This window comes from Coturnix japonica, chromosome 7 (assembly GCF_001577835.2).
Source record: "Coturnix japonica isolate 7356 chromosome 7, Coturnix japonica 2.1, whole genome shotgun sequence".
NCBI lineage: Eukaryota > Metazoa > Chordata > Aves > Galliformes > Phasianidae > Coturnix > Coturnix japonica.
Window position 1 is genome coordinate 6455301 of NC_029522.1, and position 18610 is coordinate 6473910.

General features: G+C 42.5%; 1 protein-coding gene across 46 annotated transcripts in view; it reads left to right on the forward strand.

Moving 5' to 3' along the window:
• The window catches only part of MAP2 (microtubule associated protein 2), a 186503-nt gene that overhangs the window by 135633 nt on the left and 32260 nt on the right, over positions 1-18610 (forward strand). For 22 of the 46 annotated variants that reach the window (XM_015867896.2, XM_015867902.2, XM_015867908.2 and 19 more), the window contains 3 exons: positions 5933-6046; positions 7986-8063; positions 16726-16980. In XM_015867896.2, the coding sequence (XP_015723382.1) occupies positions 5933-6046; positions 7986-8063; positions 16726-16980 (447 nt within the window). The remainder of the gene's footprint in view (positions 1-5932; positions 6047-7985; positions 8064-16725; positions 16981-18610) is intronic. The other 24 variants (XM_015867921.2, XM_015867927.2, XM_032446041.1 and 21 more) reach the window with 6 other exon arrangements.

The window sequence follows — 18610 nt, forward strand, 5'->3', positions numbered from 1 at the left end:
TGAAAAGGTGTCCAGGAAGGCACAGCCAGGGCAGCAGTGAGGTGATGTACCCAGCCAAGCTCTGCTCCTGTGCCAGCTCTTTTCACCTGGTCTCTGTGATACATCTTTCTCCAAAGGTCGTTTGAGTGTCCGTACCTTTGGAGTTCAGCGTGTTGTACAACTGCAGGTTTCTCTTTCCATGAGACCTATTGAGCCGGTTGGTGAGTCCTGCTGACTAAATTCATCAGTCGTATCCTCATTGGTGCTGCAGTAGCTTACAGTCAATGAGTTTACTGGGGAAGCGATGCTTGTCAGTTGTGTTGTGGTTTCGTTTAATTTCAAAGCTGATGGTCCCATTATTTCCCTTCATGCCTCCTGCCAATTACTGTTGATACTGCCAACATCCAGATCAAGGACCTACTTACAGCAAAATATTTGCACTCACCAGAGTCGTTTGAGAGCAAATATTTGAATTCTGCAGAGCTGTGCTACTGCTTTTTTCTTTATTTGTGCTTTATATGACTTATTCATACTGGTTTGATTGCTGCTGCGCGTTTCTCTTTGAATCGGAGTGCAGAGGGCAGGACTTAGAGGTGTTATTAATTCCTGTGATAAAGCCCAAGATGTACATTCGTGCTTTCCATCCAAGTGCCAGCAGGTGCAGCCCTGTTTCTATTGCTCTGCTTCATCAGTCCCTGCGGCCTCCAGGACAGCTGAGCAGGAGGTCAGAACCCTCCCTGGAGGGGCTGTTGAAGGCCTCTCAGCAAAGCCTACAGCTGTCTTGCCTATAGTCCATCTGCACTCAGAATTGCAGTACCTGATGAAGAGGGTGGTGGTGAGAAATCCATAGGTCCTGGGTGCTGTTCAAATGATCCAAGAGAGCAAATGGCTACTCGGTGTCTTCCCTTTCTGCAGAAACATGTTTGGGCTGCTTTGCCTTGCACAGCATCACAGGTTCCTCCGTGCTTTTGTTGTTGACTGGATTCGCTGTGCCAACAATTAGTGCTGGTTACCTTGGAAACTGCTCTGCACCCTGCTGAGGATTTTGACAGGCACATTTTGACTGAAATTGCTTTGTTTTCCCAGTTCTGCAAGCACACATGTAGCTAATCCTTTTGCTGTGCCCTGCCTGTGTTCCATTCCTAAAATGTAGCAAAATTAATGAAACGTATTATTTTATCCTTTCCATCTGTTTGCATCTTTCTTTCTCCTTGTTTTAGCCTCAGTCCTCCACGAGCGTTAATTACCCCTTGCTTTAAACAAGCTCACTGTTAGTATTCATCATAGGGGTCTGAGGGGTGACATTTCGAATGCATGTGCAGTTTTGACACGATTTTCAGCCTCCTCTCCGTCTCTCCTTCCCAACATCCCTTTCCTTCTCTTTTTTCCTGGAGCATTTGCTGTGCTGTGTGGTTCCAGCATGCTAAACTTTGTTTATGCCTTAAACAAGCTCTGCTTTGCAGAGACCAGATGGCTTCCTCCATGGCTACGGCAAACTCTGCTGCCAGTGTGGTGGTGTGAGATAAAGCTGCTGCTCGAAAGAGCAAGCGGTGGTGCTGCTCCTATCTGGGAAGGTGGAATTGTGGCAGCACCAGGGCAAAGCAGGGAGATGCTGTAAGCATCCCACAAAACCAATCCTCAGATTGCGTGGGGTAATAAGGGGGGTGGAGAGGGGGTCCTGCTGGGTGGGGGCTGTCAGGGGTTGCCTATGTGACACTGCCGTATCCCAGTGTCACATAGGCAGGCATGTTCAAAGCGCACTCATTTCCACAACAGATTGTGCCTGAGGTTATGGTAGGTTTGGGAGAGGAGAAAGTGCCCGAGGCTGAAGGAGAACAGTTATAAAGTGCATAAAGGGAACAGACACACTGCGTGTTGCTGCAGAGATCTGTCACAGATCTAATTTCAGCTCTTGCCATGAGAGTTTCTAAATATTTCTATCAGTTTTCTGAAAATATTTGGTGAAAGCTCAGACGTTCTTAAAAGACTTCTGTGACCATCCGTGTGTCTGTCACTGTGACCATCCGTATATCTGTCATTGTGACCATCCGTGTGTCTGTCACTGTGACCATCCGTATATCTGTCATTGTGACCATCCGTGTGTCTGTCACTGGGGCTGGCAAGTCTCTGTGTTAAAAAACTTAATGGACTGGAAAGGCTTCCTGGGAAATGAAGGTGATGTAGGTAATGGACTCAGGTGCCAGTGGAGGCATTGACAAATGCAGCAGCAGCATCAATAAGAAATGAAGGAGGGCTTTGAAATGACGTCTTGACTTTCCACAGGCTCTCATCCCGGATCTTTGGCCCTGCTGGAGCCAAACTCTGGTCTTTCACTGTGCTTTTACAGACTCTGTGTCCCTGGGTTGTCTGCAGGGCAAGAAGACCCCAGATGTCCCGCTTTGGTGCACTAGGGGCTGGGCTTTGTCACACCTAGGAGAATAATTGTGCTTGATTCTAGGGCCAGGAGCAGAAGGTGCTCGCTGGTTTGAGTGTTAATTTTGGCTCGAGTTAACACAGCAGACAAGATTGATGTATGCTCTCAGCATAGCACGGTCTTCTCATCCCTGCCAGAGAACGGCCACAGCATGGTTAGCAACCAAACGTGAGCTGGCAGCCCCATCAGAGCATGGTCTGAAGTGACAGCCTGTAGGAGAGCAGTAGAAGTGCCATCACTGTGCCTTTTAGCTCCTGGCCTCTCAGCTCAGCCTGCCCAGCATGAAGAGCTCATGCTGAGGATGGTTTGCAATGTCTCCTCTCACTATGGAAACCGTATCTGAGGGCCACCTGGGCTTTGGGGTACTACACCAGACTGGGAGGCTCACTCTGTGTCCTATAAGCAGCTGGCATTGGGGTAAAAAGAAACAGCCCTGCTGCTGGTCTTCTGTTGTGCTGGAGTTATATGTGAAGCTAAGGTTTGCATCGCCTTTAAGAAATACACATTTGTCGTTACTTGTCATTTGTTAGTGCTGTTTTTGAAGGCACAAAGCAGAGGCCGAGAATGTCTACCTGGCTAAAGAGAGGGAAAATAAAACATTACAATCAAAGCTCTCTACAAAGCTTTTAAGCTGTGAAGAATTTGCCCAGCATCCAGGCTGGCTAACTCTCCTTTTGCTTTTTTTTTTTTTGTTCTTTATCATTAGGCTTCCTTGAACTTTAACTGAACCATAAGGAAACTATGAAGAGTCTCAATAGCTGCCCTGTGAGGATTTGACTTACCCATTGGATCTGCTATTTATAGTGTCCATTAGTACAAAAACGTCTGTCCTTTTGCAGCAGTCATGTATAGCAAAAACACTGCTGTTCTGGTGAACTGCCTGTGCCTCTTGTGTCACCCAAAATATCCATCAACAGAGTGCTCAAAGTGAGCCTTTCTTGATTTTAAAATAGAAAAAAAACCCCACTAACAGCCCTGAGGCCATTTGTATTTGTTATTTATGTATTTTCATAGTCTGAAATTACCATTTTTCAGGAGGCACCATTTTACCTCCAGCTGCATCTCCCTGTTCAACATAATGTGTGTCCCAGGCAAATTATATCAGGAAGAGAGCTGAGAGGGCAGAAGCTGCCTTACAGCCTTGGAGGACCCATCTGCACCCCAGAATGGGGCTGGATGTAAACAAGTTTAGATGTGTAACAACAACAACAAAATCTTGTTTAGTGGAGATTTGTCCTACCTTGCTGGGAAGAAGTTTGTGGTAGTTTGGGTGGCAGAGAGCAGGTGACCAAGTGGGTTTCCTCTGGATATACTCCCAAGTTATTGAATGTGGTTTATGTTTGGATTTTCTGTTTCTGAAAAGAATTTATTGGAGCCTTTTTTTGTAATTTTCACACGGAAATAAGCTTAAAAGCTGATTTTCATAGATCTTCCCAATTGTATCAGTGCAGACTTGATGTTACTTCTATTGGGGTCATAGATTGGCGTTGAAGTTTGGGCAGAAGGGTCACGTCGCATCCTCCAGGCATGAAGCTCAGCAGCATCAGCACATGGTTTTCCAGAGCCACTGCAAAGCTCTGTGCCCTTCTCCGTGCTTATCAAAGCTGTCAGGGCGGTGTCCCTTCATGTTCTCAAAAGAACAGAATCTGAGCAGGGAAACTCTACGCATTGAAGGATGCCTTTTACAAGAAAGGCTGGCTTCCTGCGTGCATGTCCTGCCACGCAAGGTGCTGCAGCTCAGGCCATAGTGTGGGCCAGAGCTGAGAAGCCAGGATGGAGAAGCAGAGCTGCCATGCTCGGTCTCCTGCTGGTACAGGCATCTGTATCACATAGTCTTTTTAATAAATACATTGAGATCCATCTCAAAGCCAGATGAAGCATTTCCTTCTATGGAAAGACTGTCAGAGCTTCATGCAGAACGTCTTCTGATTTCAAGTCCGATTTATCCTTGATCTTTTATCTAGTCATTTTATCCGTGGCTTCCCTCATCTATTCTTGGATGAGCAGTTTTTAAAAATCAACTTATTTTTTCATTGCTTGGTGGTTCAGACACATCCATCCATCAGCTCTCAGTATTGGCTGCAGCCAGTAATACTGCGTTGTAGTCCCTGCCCTCCTGGCAACCAGTCAAGGGGGATGCGAATTGTAGGATATAAATACCAACAATTATGAAAGTTCTTTGCCAGTGGGGTGTTTTTCTAATATCTCATTACATACTCAGTTTGTTCAGAAGGGAAATTAACAGGGCTTCTTGTTTTTAGATGAGCATGACCATGGAAGTCGAGTAACTCGCATCTGTGCTTCTTGGGGGAAAAAAATAATGGATGTTCTGAAGCACAAATGAAGAGGAATAACTTTGCATTAAAAATGCTGAGAGTGCTCATAGTGAGATGAAGCCACTATTAATCTAATGGACAGTGTCCCTTGTTAGGGTGTTTGCCATAAAGTTACAAGTAGGGCATTGATTTAAATATACTTCCCTTTCCCTTGCCTGGAGGGAGCGGTAATGGATGAGCAGAGAGCTTTTATTTGTGCCCCCAGGGATAGTGTTTAATGGGGGCTCTGCGAGTTCAGAACAGGGCTGTTGCCATCTGCAGTGGGGTGAAGCAGTGCTGAGCTATTCCTCGCTGGTATCCTCGCCATGTCCTCCATGGACACGTTGCACATTGCTGGTCATGGGGACAAGCAAAGTGCAGGTGTAGGGGCACCCAGCTCTATGGAGCGTGCAGCAACCCCAGCGGCTCCCCTTGTGCTCCCCTTCCTTGTCCAAGCACCGGCAGCAGCTGGGAGCAAACCAGCATCCCAGGCCAAGGTCTGCAAGTCCATCCTGCACCATGGACATGATCTTCTGTAGTCCGTTTGTGTGGTATTCAGCTCTACGGGTTAAATAAAACTTTATGTTGCAGTCTTAAAAGGGATGAGGAGCCCGAAATGCATGTTTTAATCATATTGAAATATTTGGCTCTTCTGTTTGAAGTCCCTCATCAGCATATCCTTGGATGTATGAGTGCCTTTATTGCATATTAACTGGGTGCTGATGGAGAGGAAATATCATCTGAGGTACAAGTAAGAACACAGCTAACTCCATACATAAAACGTCAAGAAATGCAATTACTGGAGGGATTGTGCTACTACGGTTTGCAAAACAGTACACAAAGAAAAATAAAATGGCAAAGCATTTTATAAATGATTATTGGAACATTTTGCTGTTGGTGCACGTTGTCCCCAACAGACCAAAGAAAGAACATCTCCTAGTGCTGCTTTGTGCATCCTACTGCAAAGGCTGGAGACCTGGCCTGTATAAACGCCCAGTGTTTTCCATAGGGGTCTTTTGAATATTTTGTCCTATTTCATTTTTAATGATTTGCTTTTATTTCAGGAAAATATTACCTTCTAGAAAATGCTCTAAGTCCAGTCTCCATTTATTAACATTTTGTTTAACCTCTACAATTCTTGAGAAATCCTTCTCATTCTCGTGCTTTTCTTTGTGTGTTTTTTCTCTTTTTTCTGTTGCCACAGAAGAAGTGTCTGCAAGGATAGTACAAGTAGTAACAGCTGAAGCTGTAGCAGTCCTGAAAGGTGAACAGGAAAAAGAAGCTCAGCACAAAGATCAGCCTGGACCACTACCTATAGGTAAAACAAGATGAAGAACGTTCAAAGCATCCTTGCACATGCAAACATTATATACATATATTTAAAAAAAACAAACACACAGCAAACAACACAGCAGTGTATTTATGGAGATCAGAGTCACGGGTAAGCTACAACACTATGTGATATTGTCACCCTTATTGTCTCAGTTCTTCATTCCCCTTTGGCAGTTTCATTCGCTGTGTGTCCATAAGAGCAGCTTTCCACCTATCTCCTGAGCAGTGCAGCTGTGGCTATAGTTGGCGCAAGTGGTTTTGTTTGGTGGACCAAGCAGCACTGAGAGCACCTTTATGTTCAGCTGTTGGAGAGGAAGACTGATGTCTGGAGAGAGTAAGATTAGGGGAGAGGCATTTAGAATGAGTGAGATTTTGCTGGTTGGTGGCTGCTGCTCCAGAATGTGGGAGATGAGCTTCTTGACAACACAGAGAGGAATAGGGAACCCAGGGCGACAGTGGGAGAGGGGACAGCAGCCATCAGTGTGAGGCAGAGGGAGTGACACCAGGTGGAGGCAAGTGTGATGCTCCAGACTGGGAGAGGTCCATAATGCAACTGTATGTATATATAAGTAACTGTACAGACATTCATAGGCACAGTGCTATGAAACAGCCAGAAAACTTCCACAGCTGCCCAGAGCATGAACATAAACACCAGAGAAAGGCCAAATGACGTCCTGGAGTGATGAATGTCTTACAAACCTGCCTCTGGGATTAGTCTTGCTGAGAGTTTGCATGTAATGATCAAATCAAAATAACACCTTGTGGTATTTTCCCCACGGGCATCCTGCTTTGCTTGGTACAGTGGCTGGACCCTGCTTAGGAATGAATTAGTGTCAATGAGTAATTACAAATATCTGTTGTAAATTTGATTCCCTAGGTGTTTTGCTTCATTGAATTTTGAGCTGGAGGTACAGCAGAGTGATGTGTGCCTCACTAATTCCTTTCTTTGCAGAGACTCAATACTACATGAAAGACCCTGATTCCACAAAACACTTCATACATATTTAAGTACACAGTGTTTCACTGGGGCCTTTGTGAGGCAAAATGAGCATACAGTTACATGTAGGTAGGTAAAATGCTTCAAGCATGATAAGAAGTACTTCCTCAGTTAGCACATACTGGTGTTGCAGTTCCTCTGGTCAGTCAATGTTACATAAATTCATCTACAATGGGACTGCAGTGAAGATGGAAATACTCTGTCCCTGGGCAAGCGAATCTGAAGGGCAGGTCACACAGGGGTTTCTCCCAAATCATGCTGGCATCAGGAGGGAGAAGGCCAGGAGATGAAAAAACATCATCTGGTTCCAGCACAAAGACTCGTGACTGGAAACGAATTTAAACGTAACCTGAGTGAAGCGCAGATTTCACAGCATCTCGCTCAGCTCAATTGTTAATAGGTTATAGCTGACATTAGTTCTTTGTGCTGATGTCTTTTGTATTTAGACAAGGGATATTTGCGTGCGTTCTGTAATTGACTTTGAACTCAGTAGAAGAAAAATAAAAATAAAAAAGAAGGTTGTGAAGTGTTTTGTGTTCATGTACTCAAGGTAAACTGAAAAGACTGGGTGCCAGTTTCAACCTGAATTCACAACATCTCTCCTGCACAGATGCTTTATTGTTGTTGTCTCAAGTGACTGAAGGCTAAGTGCAATAACGATCTAAGAGATGATTTCATACTTCATTTTTTGTATTGTTCTCTCTGACCAGAATTTTGGAAATAATGCATTTTATCTAAGAAAACAAAGCTTTTTAATATAGCTTTAGCAATCCAGGTATTCTGAAAGGTTCTCCTGCTGGTCCCTGGCGTTCAAGTCCCCATCCACTAATTCTCTCAGCTGGGCAGCGCAGGTTGACTGCAGCCTGCATTGAACATTGCTCTCCTGGGAATTAATTGCTGTGTCTTGTTTCCATTGTTTGATTTCCAGCAGTCGAAGAGTCAGCCAACCTGCCTCCTTCCCCACCTCCATCGCCAGCTTCTGAGCAGACTGGAGCTCTGGAGGAAGGTAAGGGTCTCCTGGACGTTGCAGTGTACAGCTGCCTGCAGAGGGATGAGACATGAATCTAAAGCAAGGGGGAATCGGGAAACGGAGATACTTCCTTCAGCTTCATGTGGAAAGTTAAGGCATTCCCCAGCAGTAACTCCCCACCTGCAAACCAACTACAGTGCATGGATGAGGTAGACACATGCACAGAGGTAACTGGCAGGATATGTTAAGTACATCCATATTGAAGAAAAAAGACGGTGGTGCTAACTAACCCTTTTATCTATCACATGTAATGTCAGCTGAGATGTCTGCTATCCCAGTGCTGTCACCAAATCTGATTCAGTTTGGGTAATTCATGTTTTCCTGGGATTCTTTTGTCTGGTTTCTGTTTCATTTTCTTTTTAGTCACTGTTAGCTTTGTATTTGGAATCTTAAATGCATGAAAGTAAGGAGATGGAGAGTTGGATTGTTTTGCTAATCTTCAACCTTTAATTCCTGCTTCATTGTCTGCATGCAGCGGGGTTTGCTCACGTGGTGCAGGAGCCAAATTCTAGTCTCACAAAGAAAGTTTCTATTACCTGCACAATGAATATTCAGTCTCAATAGCCTGTGATCTCTGCTTTTCCCTCCCACTAAAATCCCCTCATCAAAGAAATTAAGCATTCACTTAATTTTTAATTGAGCTCTAAGTCTCGGTGAAGTTGTCACAATGGTAAGCATGAGTTTCAGTGGCTTGTTCAGCAGAAAAAGAGTGCTGCGTCAAGGCCATCAGCATAGAGAGAAGGCAGTGTACCAAAACTGAGCTGTGTCATGTAGATACAGGGAAGGAATTAGAGTTCAGAATCTTGTCAACTGAACTCTGCAGTGTGAATAGCGTTTCTGTGTGTCTATTTATTTATCCCTCCTTTCTTTTTTTTTTTTTTCCCCAGATTTTTTTTTCCCCAAAAAAATGTATGGAAGTAATTTCTTATCATTCGCTGAACAAACTTGTTAGTATTTTAACACAGAGACTATTAGCTTTGCAGGTGGATAGCTCCTACTACACATGCTAATGTAGTCTACTGAGACACTGCAGTTAGGCATGTTCAATCCTCCAGTCATTTCGGAGATAATGCAGTTACAGCTTGTGTTAACAACAACATTTGGCAGCCTGCTGTACTGGGAATGCATAACAGATATATGATCAGGAACCAATATGTAACATTTGATTCATTGGGTGTTGGTTTTGTGTGTGTGTATTTTGAAGAATGAGTCCAACAGTTTTCATCATCAAAATGACTGAGAATGAAGCCAGTAGAGTGTTAGCAAGGCTTTTAGAATTGTTATCAAGGTTTTCACCACTTCTTTTAGTCTTTTATTATAGAGTTCACTTGAGTAGTATTGCATATGCTTTTTGATGAACACAGTATCACAATACAGGCCCAGTTCTTCTGCTTCAGACAAATGTCAGCGCTCTTCCATTGCTCTTTGCTTAGGATTAGCTTTAAGTACTACTTCTCTTAATGATATTACTTGCATATATTTTAGTGTTTTATAAAGCAATCACACTGATTAATTGTCAGAAGATTCAAAACTGTCCCCCAAGGAAATGGACACCATCTTGCAAGTTGTATTGGCAGTAGGTGGCAAAATGCAGCCCATGCCACATAGCACGATGGTATTACTGATTGCTGGACAGTGCTGTTCAGAGCTGGGTGTATGTCTCAGTGCATCACTCAGTGTCACTGTTTTTCTTCTTCTTTGCATGTAGAACTGAGTTAATATAGTAGCACTTATCATTGTATTTTCCCCAGATGTCAACATAGTCAGTTTTCAGTGCAGTTAGTGGGCTAGAAGAAACACAACGTTTTGTGTTCTGCTTTGTGGTGGAAGCTGTGGTCCTCATTTTCTATGTGTCAGTTCAGTTTTGCTGACGTAGGGGAGGCAGTTCTGTCATTTTGATTCAGGCAAAGCTCCCATTTGGAAGAGTTTACCTCAGTAGGTTTTGACCCAGTTTAAACCTCCGGTTGCCTATGCCATCTGGCTCTCCATCCCCATGCACCTTTACATTGTCTGTCTTTCTGTTCAGAAGAATACAAATTGTAAATGTGTTCATTTCTAAAGTTGTTGTTGAAGAAGAACATACTTGGTGTGTGTATCTGATTCAGGCTTCCTTTTTTTCTGCTTTCTCAAAACATTTTCCTAGCACGCTTGTCAGTGTGTGTTGCATTGCTTTGAATTCAGAAAAGGCTTCAGTCATAGTGGGAAGGAAATCACTGTTGTAGACATGACAAAGGTGGATGTGGCCAGCCATGCAGCAAACACAAATTATTAAAAAAAAAAAAAGAAGGTAGAAAAAACAAAGAGGTTTGTGGGTCAAGTGTATTTCATGAGAGAAGGGAGTCAGTGGATGTAGGTTTCTTCCTTTCATTGGCTGCAAAAAACCATTTCGATGAGCCTGTCCCTTTTTACTGCTGCAGAAGGTAAGAGAACTAATTTGCCTTACTGACATTATTTCATTTATTTTGCCTATTGTAACATATTTTTGCTCAGGAAATGAAATTTTCGCTAGCACTGCCTGATCCTTTTATCAGTTGTATCTGGTCATGCAGGACTGATGCAGTGTTCTCTTGCCAACCTGGCATTTCTTTTGTGCTCTGTGCCTTTTGACAATGGTCTGCAATATCTCCATGTAAAAATTCTTCTAAATGTTACAAGATAGGAGCATGCCTTGAGGGACTGCCTTCCATTTTGAAATAAGCATTTCAGGATATGCATTATATATCAAATAAGAATATTTAGCAAACTGAAAGTAACCGTATGCCCTATAAAAAAGGATCTATAGACAGTAATAATAATCTAATGAAAGGCATTTTTGAAATATACCTGCAAGCTAAAGCTGAATTAGCCTTTATGAGAAGATTTTTATCTTGGACTTTCGAATGCAGTGGGAGTTCTTCTATTAATTCTTCTATTAGAAGGGATTAAAATAGCAAAGGAGGTTTTTTTTGTTGCATAAATACAAACATGTTTCTCTTTAAAGAGAGTTCTTTGTCACGTTAGTGAAATTTTCTGCTGTAAGTTTGAAAATATCTTTAACAAAACTGGAAAAAGATGTAAATCTGTGATAGCCACAGACATAATGGTTCCAGTGAGACTCTACAATGATTTTGGCCCATCACAATAGTGTGTATTTGAGCATTTGTCATGTTGTCCGTCCTGTTGTGTTAAAAAGCAGAAGCAGACCTGTGTTTCTTTGCCCTCATTCCATGCAGAGCCCAGGAAGAAACAATTTCCCTCCTTGTTTGCATCAGACTAGAGAGATTAGAGAGTTTAATTTTCATTCCTACTGGTGCATTTCACATCCAAAGGGTCCCTGATTAAAATATGATGCACAGCCAGAAAGAGAACACCCACTTTTCTCATTGCACTTTCCATCTCTGTAGTGCACCACCTCCCCCTTTGTGCATGTCCTCCCTCCCTGTTGCACTTCTGGCCACATGAACCTTCTGTTCTCTTTTCCACAATCCCCTTTTACCAGCAAGAGAGACATTAAGGGCATCACACCCCTTTCTGTTCTTGACCGCAGTAATAAACATAAACTAGTGCGAGGGCATCTGCACGGCACTAGAAGCTGCAGTCTTGAATGTTCTCAGGAGAAAGTTGTGTCCCGGTCTGTCATGTGCTGTGACATGTCTTCATGAAACTGACCTTCTGCAAATAGTGAGCTCCTCAAATCTGGCACTGGATTCTGTAGAAGTTTCTATTGAGAAGAAATCTGTTGGTTATGCATTGCAGATGGATCAAGATGGGAAGATGCTTCACTGCAACCTTGTTGCCAGGTCTTAAGTGCTAGGGAAAGGTAGGAATCCAGGTTCAGCCCTGTATTTATCATCTCTTATTGCACTGCGCTGCAGTTTCCTGCTCAGCAGAGGCAGGCTGCTGGCATATTTCTCTACACCTTGCCTGAATCTGTGTTTTAGATTACACTACGGGGGTGAAGCATCTAAATTACCAGTACCTCAAGGCAATGTTTCTATCCTGAACAAAACTGTGGGTATGAGCCTTGTAACGTCCTTTGGGCAGTGGTTTTATTTGTGTGTAGGTGCATTTAACATACATTCATTCCTGTTCAGACCAGCTCAGGGCTGTCACAGACTCTTACAAACAGATCATCTTTCTTTGGCAGCTACTAATATTAAGAAAAATGAATAATTTTTCTTTCTCTTTTTATTTTATTTTTTTTTCATTGATTGTTTGGTTAATATTGCAGCATCCTTTTCTGGGGCAGGCAAAACAGCCATCAGTGTGCTAACAGACTCCTGCTGCCATGTTGGGGTAGAAAGTAGAGGGTTACCTTTTTGTTTGTTTGTTTTTTATGACACAGATGTTATCCTGTTATGGTGTGCTAATTAAAGAATCTTGAAACTTACTATTATTTGCCAGCGATAAGCGTAGAACTGTTATAGATGGGATCAATTTGGTCACAAGGTGTGACCAGATGATAGAGATGAATGAAAATTGCTGTAATGGAAGTAACAGCAGCATCCATGAGCCTTTTTAGTCTTGCTTTGCACACAGAGATCTGGCTAGTATCAGTTTTGCTGTGTTAAAGCCTCGCTTCCTGACTCAGTGCTTTCTATCTGTGAGGAAAGTTTTGGAAGCTCTGGGGTCTTTAAGTTGTAGTTGTCTGTGTGGCCTTTTTCAGAAACAAAGAAAGCTGGCAATTAGATGAAGGCACTTGTGTTTGTTTGTTCATTTGTTTAACCATTACTTATTTATAGGAAAAGGAGAGGAGTGAGTACATTGGAAACAGACAAAACCACAATTGACAAAAAGCAAACTAGCTTACACTTGTAATTAAAGGACTTTGAAAAAAAAAGTACATCTTGATGACTACAGTTTACACCCGATGACTATGAAGAATACAAAAGAATACAACTGTTGGGGTAGTCTGCAAGTTTTTAGAACAGCCAATGCAAGTTGTGAGATGTGGTTTGAGTTGCAGTGTGTATTCCTCTAAATAATGAGTGCAGTGTGGAAGTTCATTTACTCCACTGTTGGTTCCCAGTGTTCGTAGGCCTTGTAGGAAGTGCCAGATATATGTCTCACGATAAAACACACGGCAGCCCCATTACTCCATCGTGTGTTAATTTGCAGCTTGGCTGATTTCATCCACTCTGCAGTATGACACAGTGGCTAGTGTTGCTAGTGCATGTATCCATCCTGTCTCACCGTGTTTCTGTCTGTCTGTCCTGCAGTTTTTGTCTGTGTGTCTATTTGTAGATGCAGGGGCGGAGGATAAGGTGGGACCGCTACCCCTCTGCCCAGGCTGCGGGCCTGCTGCCAGCAGGGAGTGGCGTAAACGCCTGGCCCCCTCCATCTCAGTGTCTGTACCCGATGATGAGCCCTACAATTCGGATGAGGAGTACTATGAACACCCTTTGTTCAGCTCAGAGTGGGCTGGCTCTAGTACACATCCCAGTGCCACAGTGAAGAGCACAGAGGTCTTGTTGGGCTATGATGAAGGTGAACTGAGCATGGTCCCATTTTGTTCCTCTTCCCCTCTACCCACCTGCCATCCATTCCATTACAGATATATGCCTGGTACTGCTGCTTTTGGGGGAAGGAAAATGAGTGAGACTCCTCCAAAGTCTTTTGTTCTCAAAGTGAAGCTGCATTGTGAGAATTGAATGCAATTCTGGGCTTCTTGCTTAAACCAGGGCTGTAGGTCTACTAACCAAGTTTATAGCAGATGAAAAAAGAGCAGCTAGTTAAAAGAAGCAGACAGTGATTTGTTCTTTGTGACAGAACATCACTACCAGGGACAGCGTGCAGAGTAGGTCAGAAGGTTGTTACTGAAGGTAAGTCAGCTGAGTTAAACTAATGTCTGTACTAGAGTTAGCAGTAGAGAATCTTCAGGTCTTCACTAGGCAAAGGAAATCAGGTTTTTTTCCCCCCAGTACATACTGGTGCCTTCAGGCAGTATTGGGTCATGTTTGATTCTGGTTGTTCTGTGGATGCACCCAGTTGACACTCTGTCAGCTGGCTGCAAACAAGGCAGACGTGTTAAAAAGTTTACTGTTTCTTTGTTCCTGTACCCCTTCCTTCTGCAGCCTAAGTCCATCAATAAGTATTACTTTATCTCTGGAATTTACATAAAATCAAATGTTGTTGGTTTTTTTTTGGGAGTCAAGGGAGAATCTGTTTCAGTGCCTAATGAGAACTGTGCCTTGTTATCCAAAGCAAACCGGATCATATTTCATCAGGCAGCATTTGATTAACTTAATCTTGGGATACAGGAGGTGAAGTTAAAAGCAGTTCTGAATTCTCTGGGGATGTGTGTCTCAGGAAGGCGGAGGTCTGTGACTGAAATAGCTCTGTGGGGCATTTCAAGAAAAGGACACTCATCCACAGTGAATGGGATAAGGTAGCCCAGTAGTGCAGCAGCACCAGAATGAGAGCAATGCAAATAACTGCAGATTGTTAGTGTCAGGATATCTGCCCAAAGCTGGGAGAGTCAGAAAGTCACAGGAGTAGCCTTACTGTAGTTGAGTTTCTCTATTTGTTCTTAAAACATTCCTAGTTTTCAGCTCATAAGCAGCATAATTGCCAGTCATACACATCTGCATCTACTGAAACAGTTTGCTTGTGCAAACTTTTGATATCCTTAGCATTGTTTATGTATCAAGTTGTTTGCCTCTGTGTACACATGTGCTTATCCATTCTTGAAAACCTTTTCATTTGCAGCTGGTCTTTTTCCAGCTGCTGCAATGAAGTCTGTACTTCATTCAAGTCCTTTTTCAGTGATTCCTTAAAGTTTTCATATTCTCAAAAATTCTGTATGATGAGTTCTAGTCATAGTGAGAGAGACACAATGCTTTCTGTGCATTAGTGGTGAGGATGGGATTTTTCTCCCTAAATTTTAGCCATTTCTGAGCTGTGTACTTAGTAAAACAGGGGTCTAATATAGATGATACAATTTGTCCTCTGGGGGCTTTTCCTCTGCCACTTTGAAGGGAACCTAGGCAGTGCTTTGCACCAGAAGCCTAACCTGTAGGGGTTTTGGTAATAGATATGTACTACTTTTACCTAATAAAGAAAAGACTTAGTGAGTAATTCGGTTTAACCACATGGCATTGAGTGCTGTAATTGCCATAAAAATGGGGTAAAATGACTCCTTTAATTAAAAGAAATGCACCATACAACTACCTAAAATTGGAGGGAAAAAAAATTGCAGCACAGCAAGTTATTTGAGTAAGGGCCTCTATTGTCTGGACACTTCCTGTTCTGCTCGGCTCCTTTTACAGTCTGACCACATGTAAATATCCCGCAGGCATTGGTCCAGTTCTGATTCTGAATCTTCTGGCTTCTGTTCACTTAAGATACAGTACCTTTCCCTAACTACATTTATGCATGTTATTAATAATATTATACCTTACATACTGATAGTTTCTCAGCCTCAAACAGTGTTTGTGTTCCTTTAAATTACTTTTTAAAGACCACAACTAACGTGGATGGTTGATTGCCTAGCTTTAACTGAGTCAGTCTTGGGAGAAAAATCATGCCCTTGTAAAAAGGTTTAATTTTAATGCCAGGAGATTCAGATTCAAGACCACTTTCTTCTGATTCAGCAAAGTCCTTCAATATGGGACTGTACTTAAAACCCAGAGCAGTCATCAGGTTTATTTGAGTTTGGCTGGTGGTCAGCTGCTTACATGTTATGCTGAATCAAAGGATTCACAGTGAATCCTAATTTCCTATTGGAGGTGATACCAGCAAAACAAAGTAATATTGTGTCTGAACAGCAGTGGCAAGACAGAATGGAGACATTCTTCCATGGCAAGAATAGAATAAAAGCCATTCTTGGTACTACATTACTGATTGTAGCAGCCTGTAGGCAAAGTGATAGGTTTCAGAATCTCAGAGGAACATACAGTTAGTTACACGGTGTTCATTGGTTTCTTTGGCTTAATTGGTGGTGAGGAGAGGAGCCTGGGGGCTTAGTGAGGGAGACAGGAAAGCTAATGAAGAGTCCTTGTGCTACAGCGGTGATTTTCACGTACAGGGTTCAGATCTCAGGCAGCCTAAGGGAGAAGCAGTTTATAAACCACTCAGTGTAAGAGACTTGGCTGGACTCTGGTGAAATCACCAGTTACCAGCTATGTGCAAGGCTTTATTAAGACTGTTCAAGTGGCTGAATACTTTGCCAAATCTAGGACTTGTGTAATTAGCAGACTCACTGTCATTTAGCAGTCAGTAACAGCATAGGAGGAAGAAATTAATGACTCCTACCTTAGCCCACCTCAATTCAGTGTCTTGTACTGGGTTAAACAGCACGTTTATGAGAAGTGCATTGATGTTTGTCAGAGCCATCCATCATTCAATATCATCTCCATTCCAATGAATATTTGACCCACTGTCATCTTTGGGAGAGGTGTACTTATAAAGCACTTTCAGCTCTCATCTTACAATACAAACGTGCTTCTCTGGGGGCGGCAGGGTTCTTGTGTTTGTTTTGTATTTTTTCTTTGGGAAAAATCAATTCTATTGCAATTAAAATGGGCTGGTTTCTAGCAAACCTTTGACATGCAATTCTGAAATGTTCAGAGCTGAAAGTGTTAAGAAAACCAGTCCTGTTGAGCTTTGTGCTTGTTGTTTACTGTTGGTGTTGATGTCGCCTCCTTTTTCCATCTCCAAGAAGAACCAGTAGAGAGTCCGATGGCTGTGGAAGTAAAACCTGCTGCTCTTCCTGGAACGCAACTGGGGAAAGAGCATGGGCCCACTGAGCCTTCAGAGCAGGCCAAGGGCCTCGGTGAGGGTCAGCTGGATTTTGGTTTGAAGGCCACGGTGTGTCATGAAGACAAAATACCAAGTGTGGCATCCAGCAGGGAGAGCCTAACAGTTGTGGGGGAAATGCCTCCGAAAGACACATCCCCTTCCTTGGCTGCGGAAGGTGTGTCCTCCATAGGATTGCATGTGTTTGCTGCCAGCCAATCTTCCAGCTTTCTCCAGTGCTTTTCAAGGCTGCTTCATTTCCTGTTCTTTCCATTTATTAGTATGACTGCTCTTGTTATTATGCTTGAAGAGTGTGTAGCAGATACTGTGATTGCATAGGTGCTGTATGACAACATGGTTTCCCACCACTGCAGCTGATTCCTATGTTGTTGTTTTTTTTACTTTGCCATGATACGAGTGCTTTGCAGCTAAGCCGATTCCTCTGCGCAAGCCTTTTTCCCCCCATCTCAGACATGTTTGCCAGTCACATTGCTAATGTTTGTATATTTTTTTCTTTTTGGTGCAGAGATTCATCTGCTTTTCTTTCAAAAAGTAGATTTAATGAATTTAACTATGACATAAAGAGGCTTGAATTGTAGAAATGCTTTCATTTGCAGCGTGCAGTATTTTTTTTGTGTGCGTGTGCTTCAGTGCATTCTGGTTTAGCTTCCCTAAAGCTATTGCTTCTTATGTCATATCCTTGCCTTCCATTGCAGCCCATCCCTTCTCCCTTGATCATTGCAAAAACTGATTTTTTTTGCGTGTCTTCCCTTATTACAAAGGTTTAACCTCACAAGAGTGCCCTGCTCAGACAAAGCCCCATCAACTGCATTGGGATATTTGCCTTCTTCATGAAGTTTAGGATGGGGTGTACAGCATCAAGTTCTGATCTGCTTACAGTGGCAAAGTATTTATTCCAAGCAATTGTCCTTCAGTACATGAGAACTAGGCTTCAAGATAGTGTTTTTGATGGCATTTCTAGTCAGTCGGTGTAACGAGGTGTGAAGACACATTGAATGGAGTAGTGACATGCCCATTCAGTACCTGGTGAAGAAGGGCTGCATCTGGGGAACTGACTTTCCGTCAGACCCACCTGAAGAAAATTAAATTGGCAGTCAGAATATCTTTAGACGCCATTGATGTTGTTCATTGGTAATAGAGTAAAAGCCATGATAGGATATGCAAGAAAAATCAGTATCTAGTTAATTCATTTCTGTGAAGGAAGGATGACATCTGCTCAGTGGCTTTGTTCCTATACTTCATAGATTCTGCAAGTCACCAATTCTGGTTTCTTTCTACCTGCAAAATGTAGAATGGCAGTAGCCTTCTTTAATTGTATGCAAACATTTAAAGAATGACCAGTAGTTTGATAGTAGTTATTCTGAAAAATTCATATTCATCTGAGTCAGAAAATGGCTCCATGGACTTTAAATCAGATATAAGGAGATCTAGATCTGGCCTAATGATTGTTGTAATAAGTTTTAGAAAGAAAAACTTGTAAATCGTTATTCACAGACTAATGCAGGAAGTATTCTGCAGTATTTATTTTTATCCCCATGTGATAGGAATCATCATTTTCCAGAGGATATAAAAAAATAACATGATATTAAAGATTAACATAGTATATGTAAAAATAACTTAACTAGATAGTACTCCATGCAAATATAGTGGCATGTTGTAAGTGTAGTACTTTTAAACTTTAAGTTTAAAATTAACTTAATTAGGGCTGTGCTGCAGTCACTGAAACATGGCTGGTATTCAGTTACAACTGAAGACGACTGACCATGTTGGAGACCTCTGAGATCTGG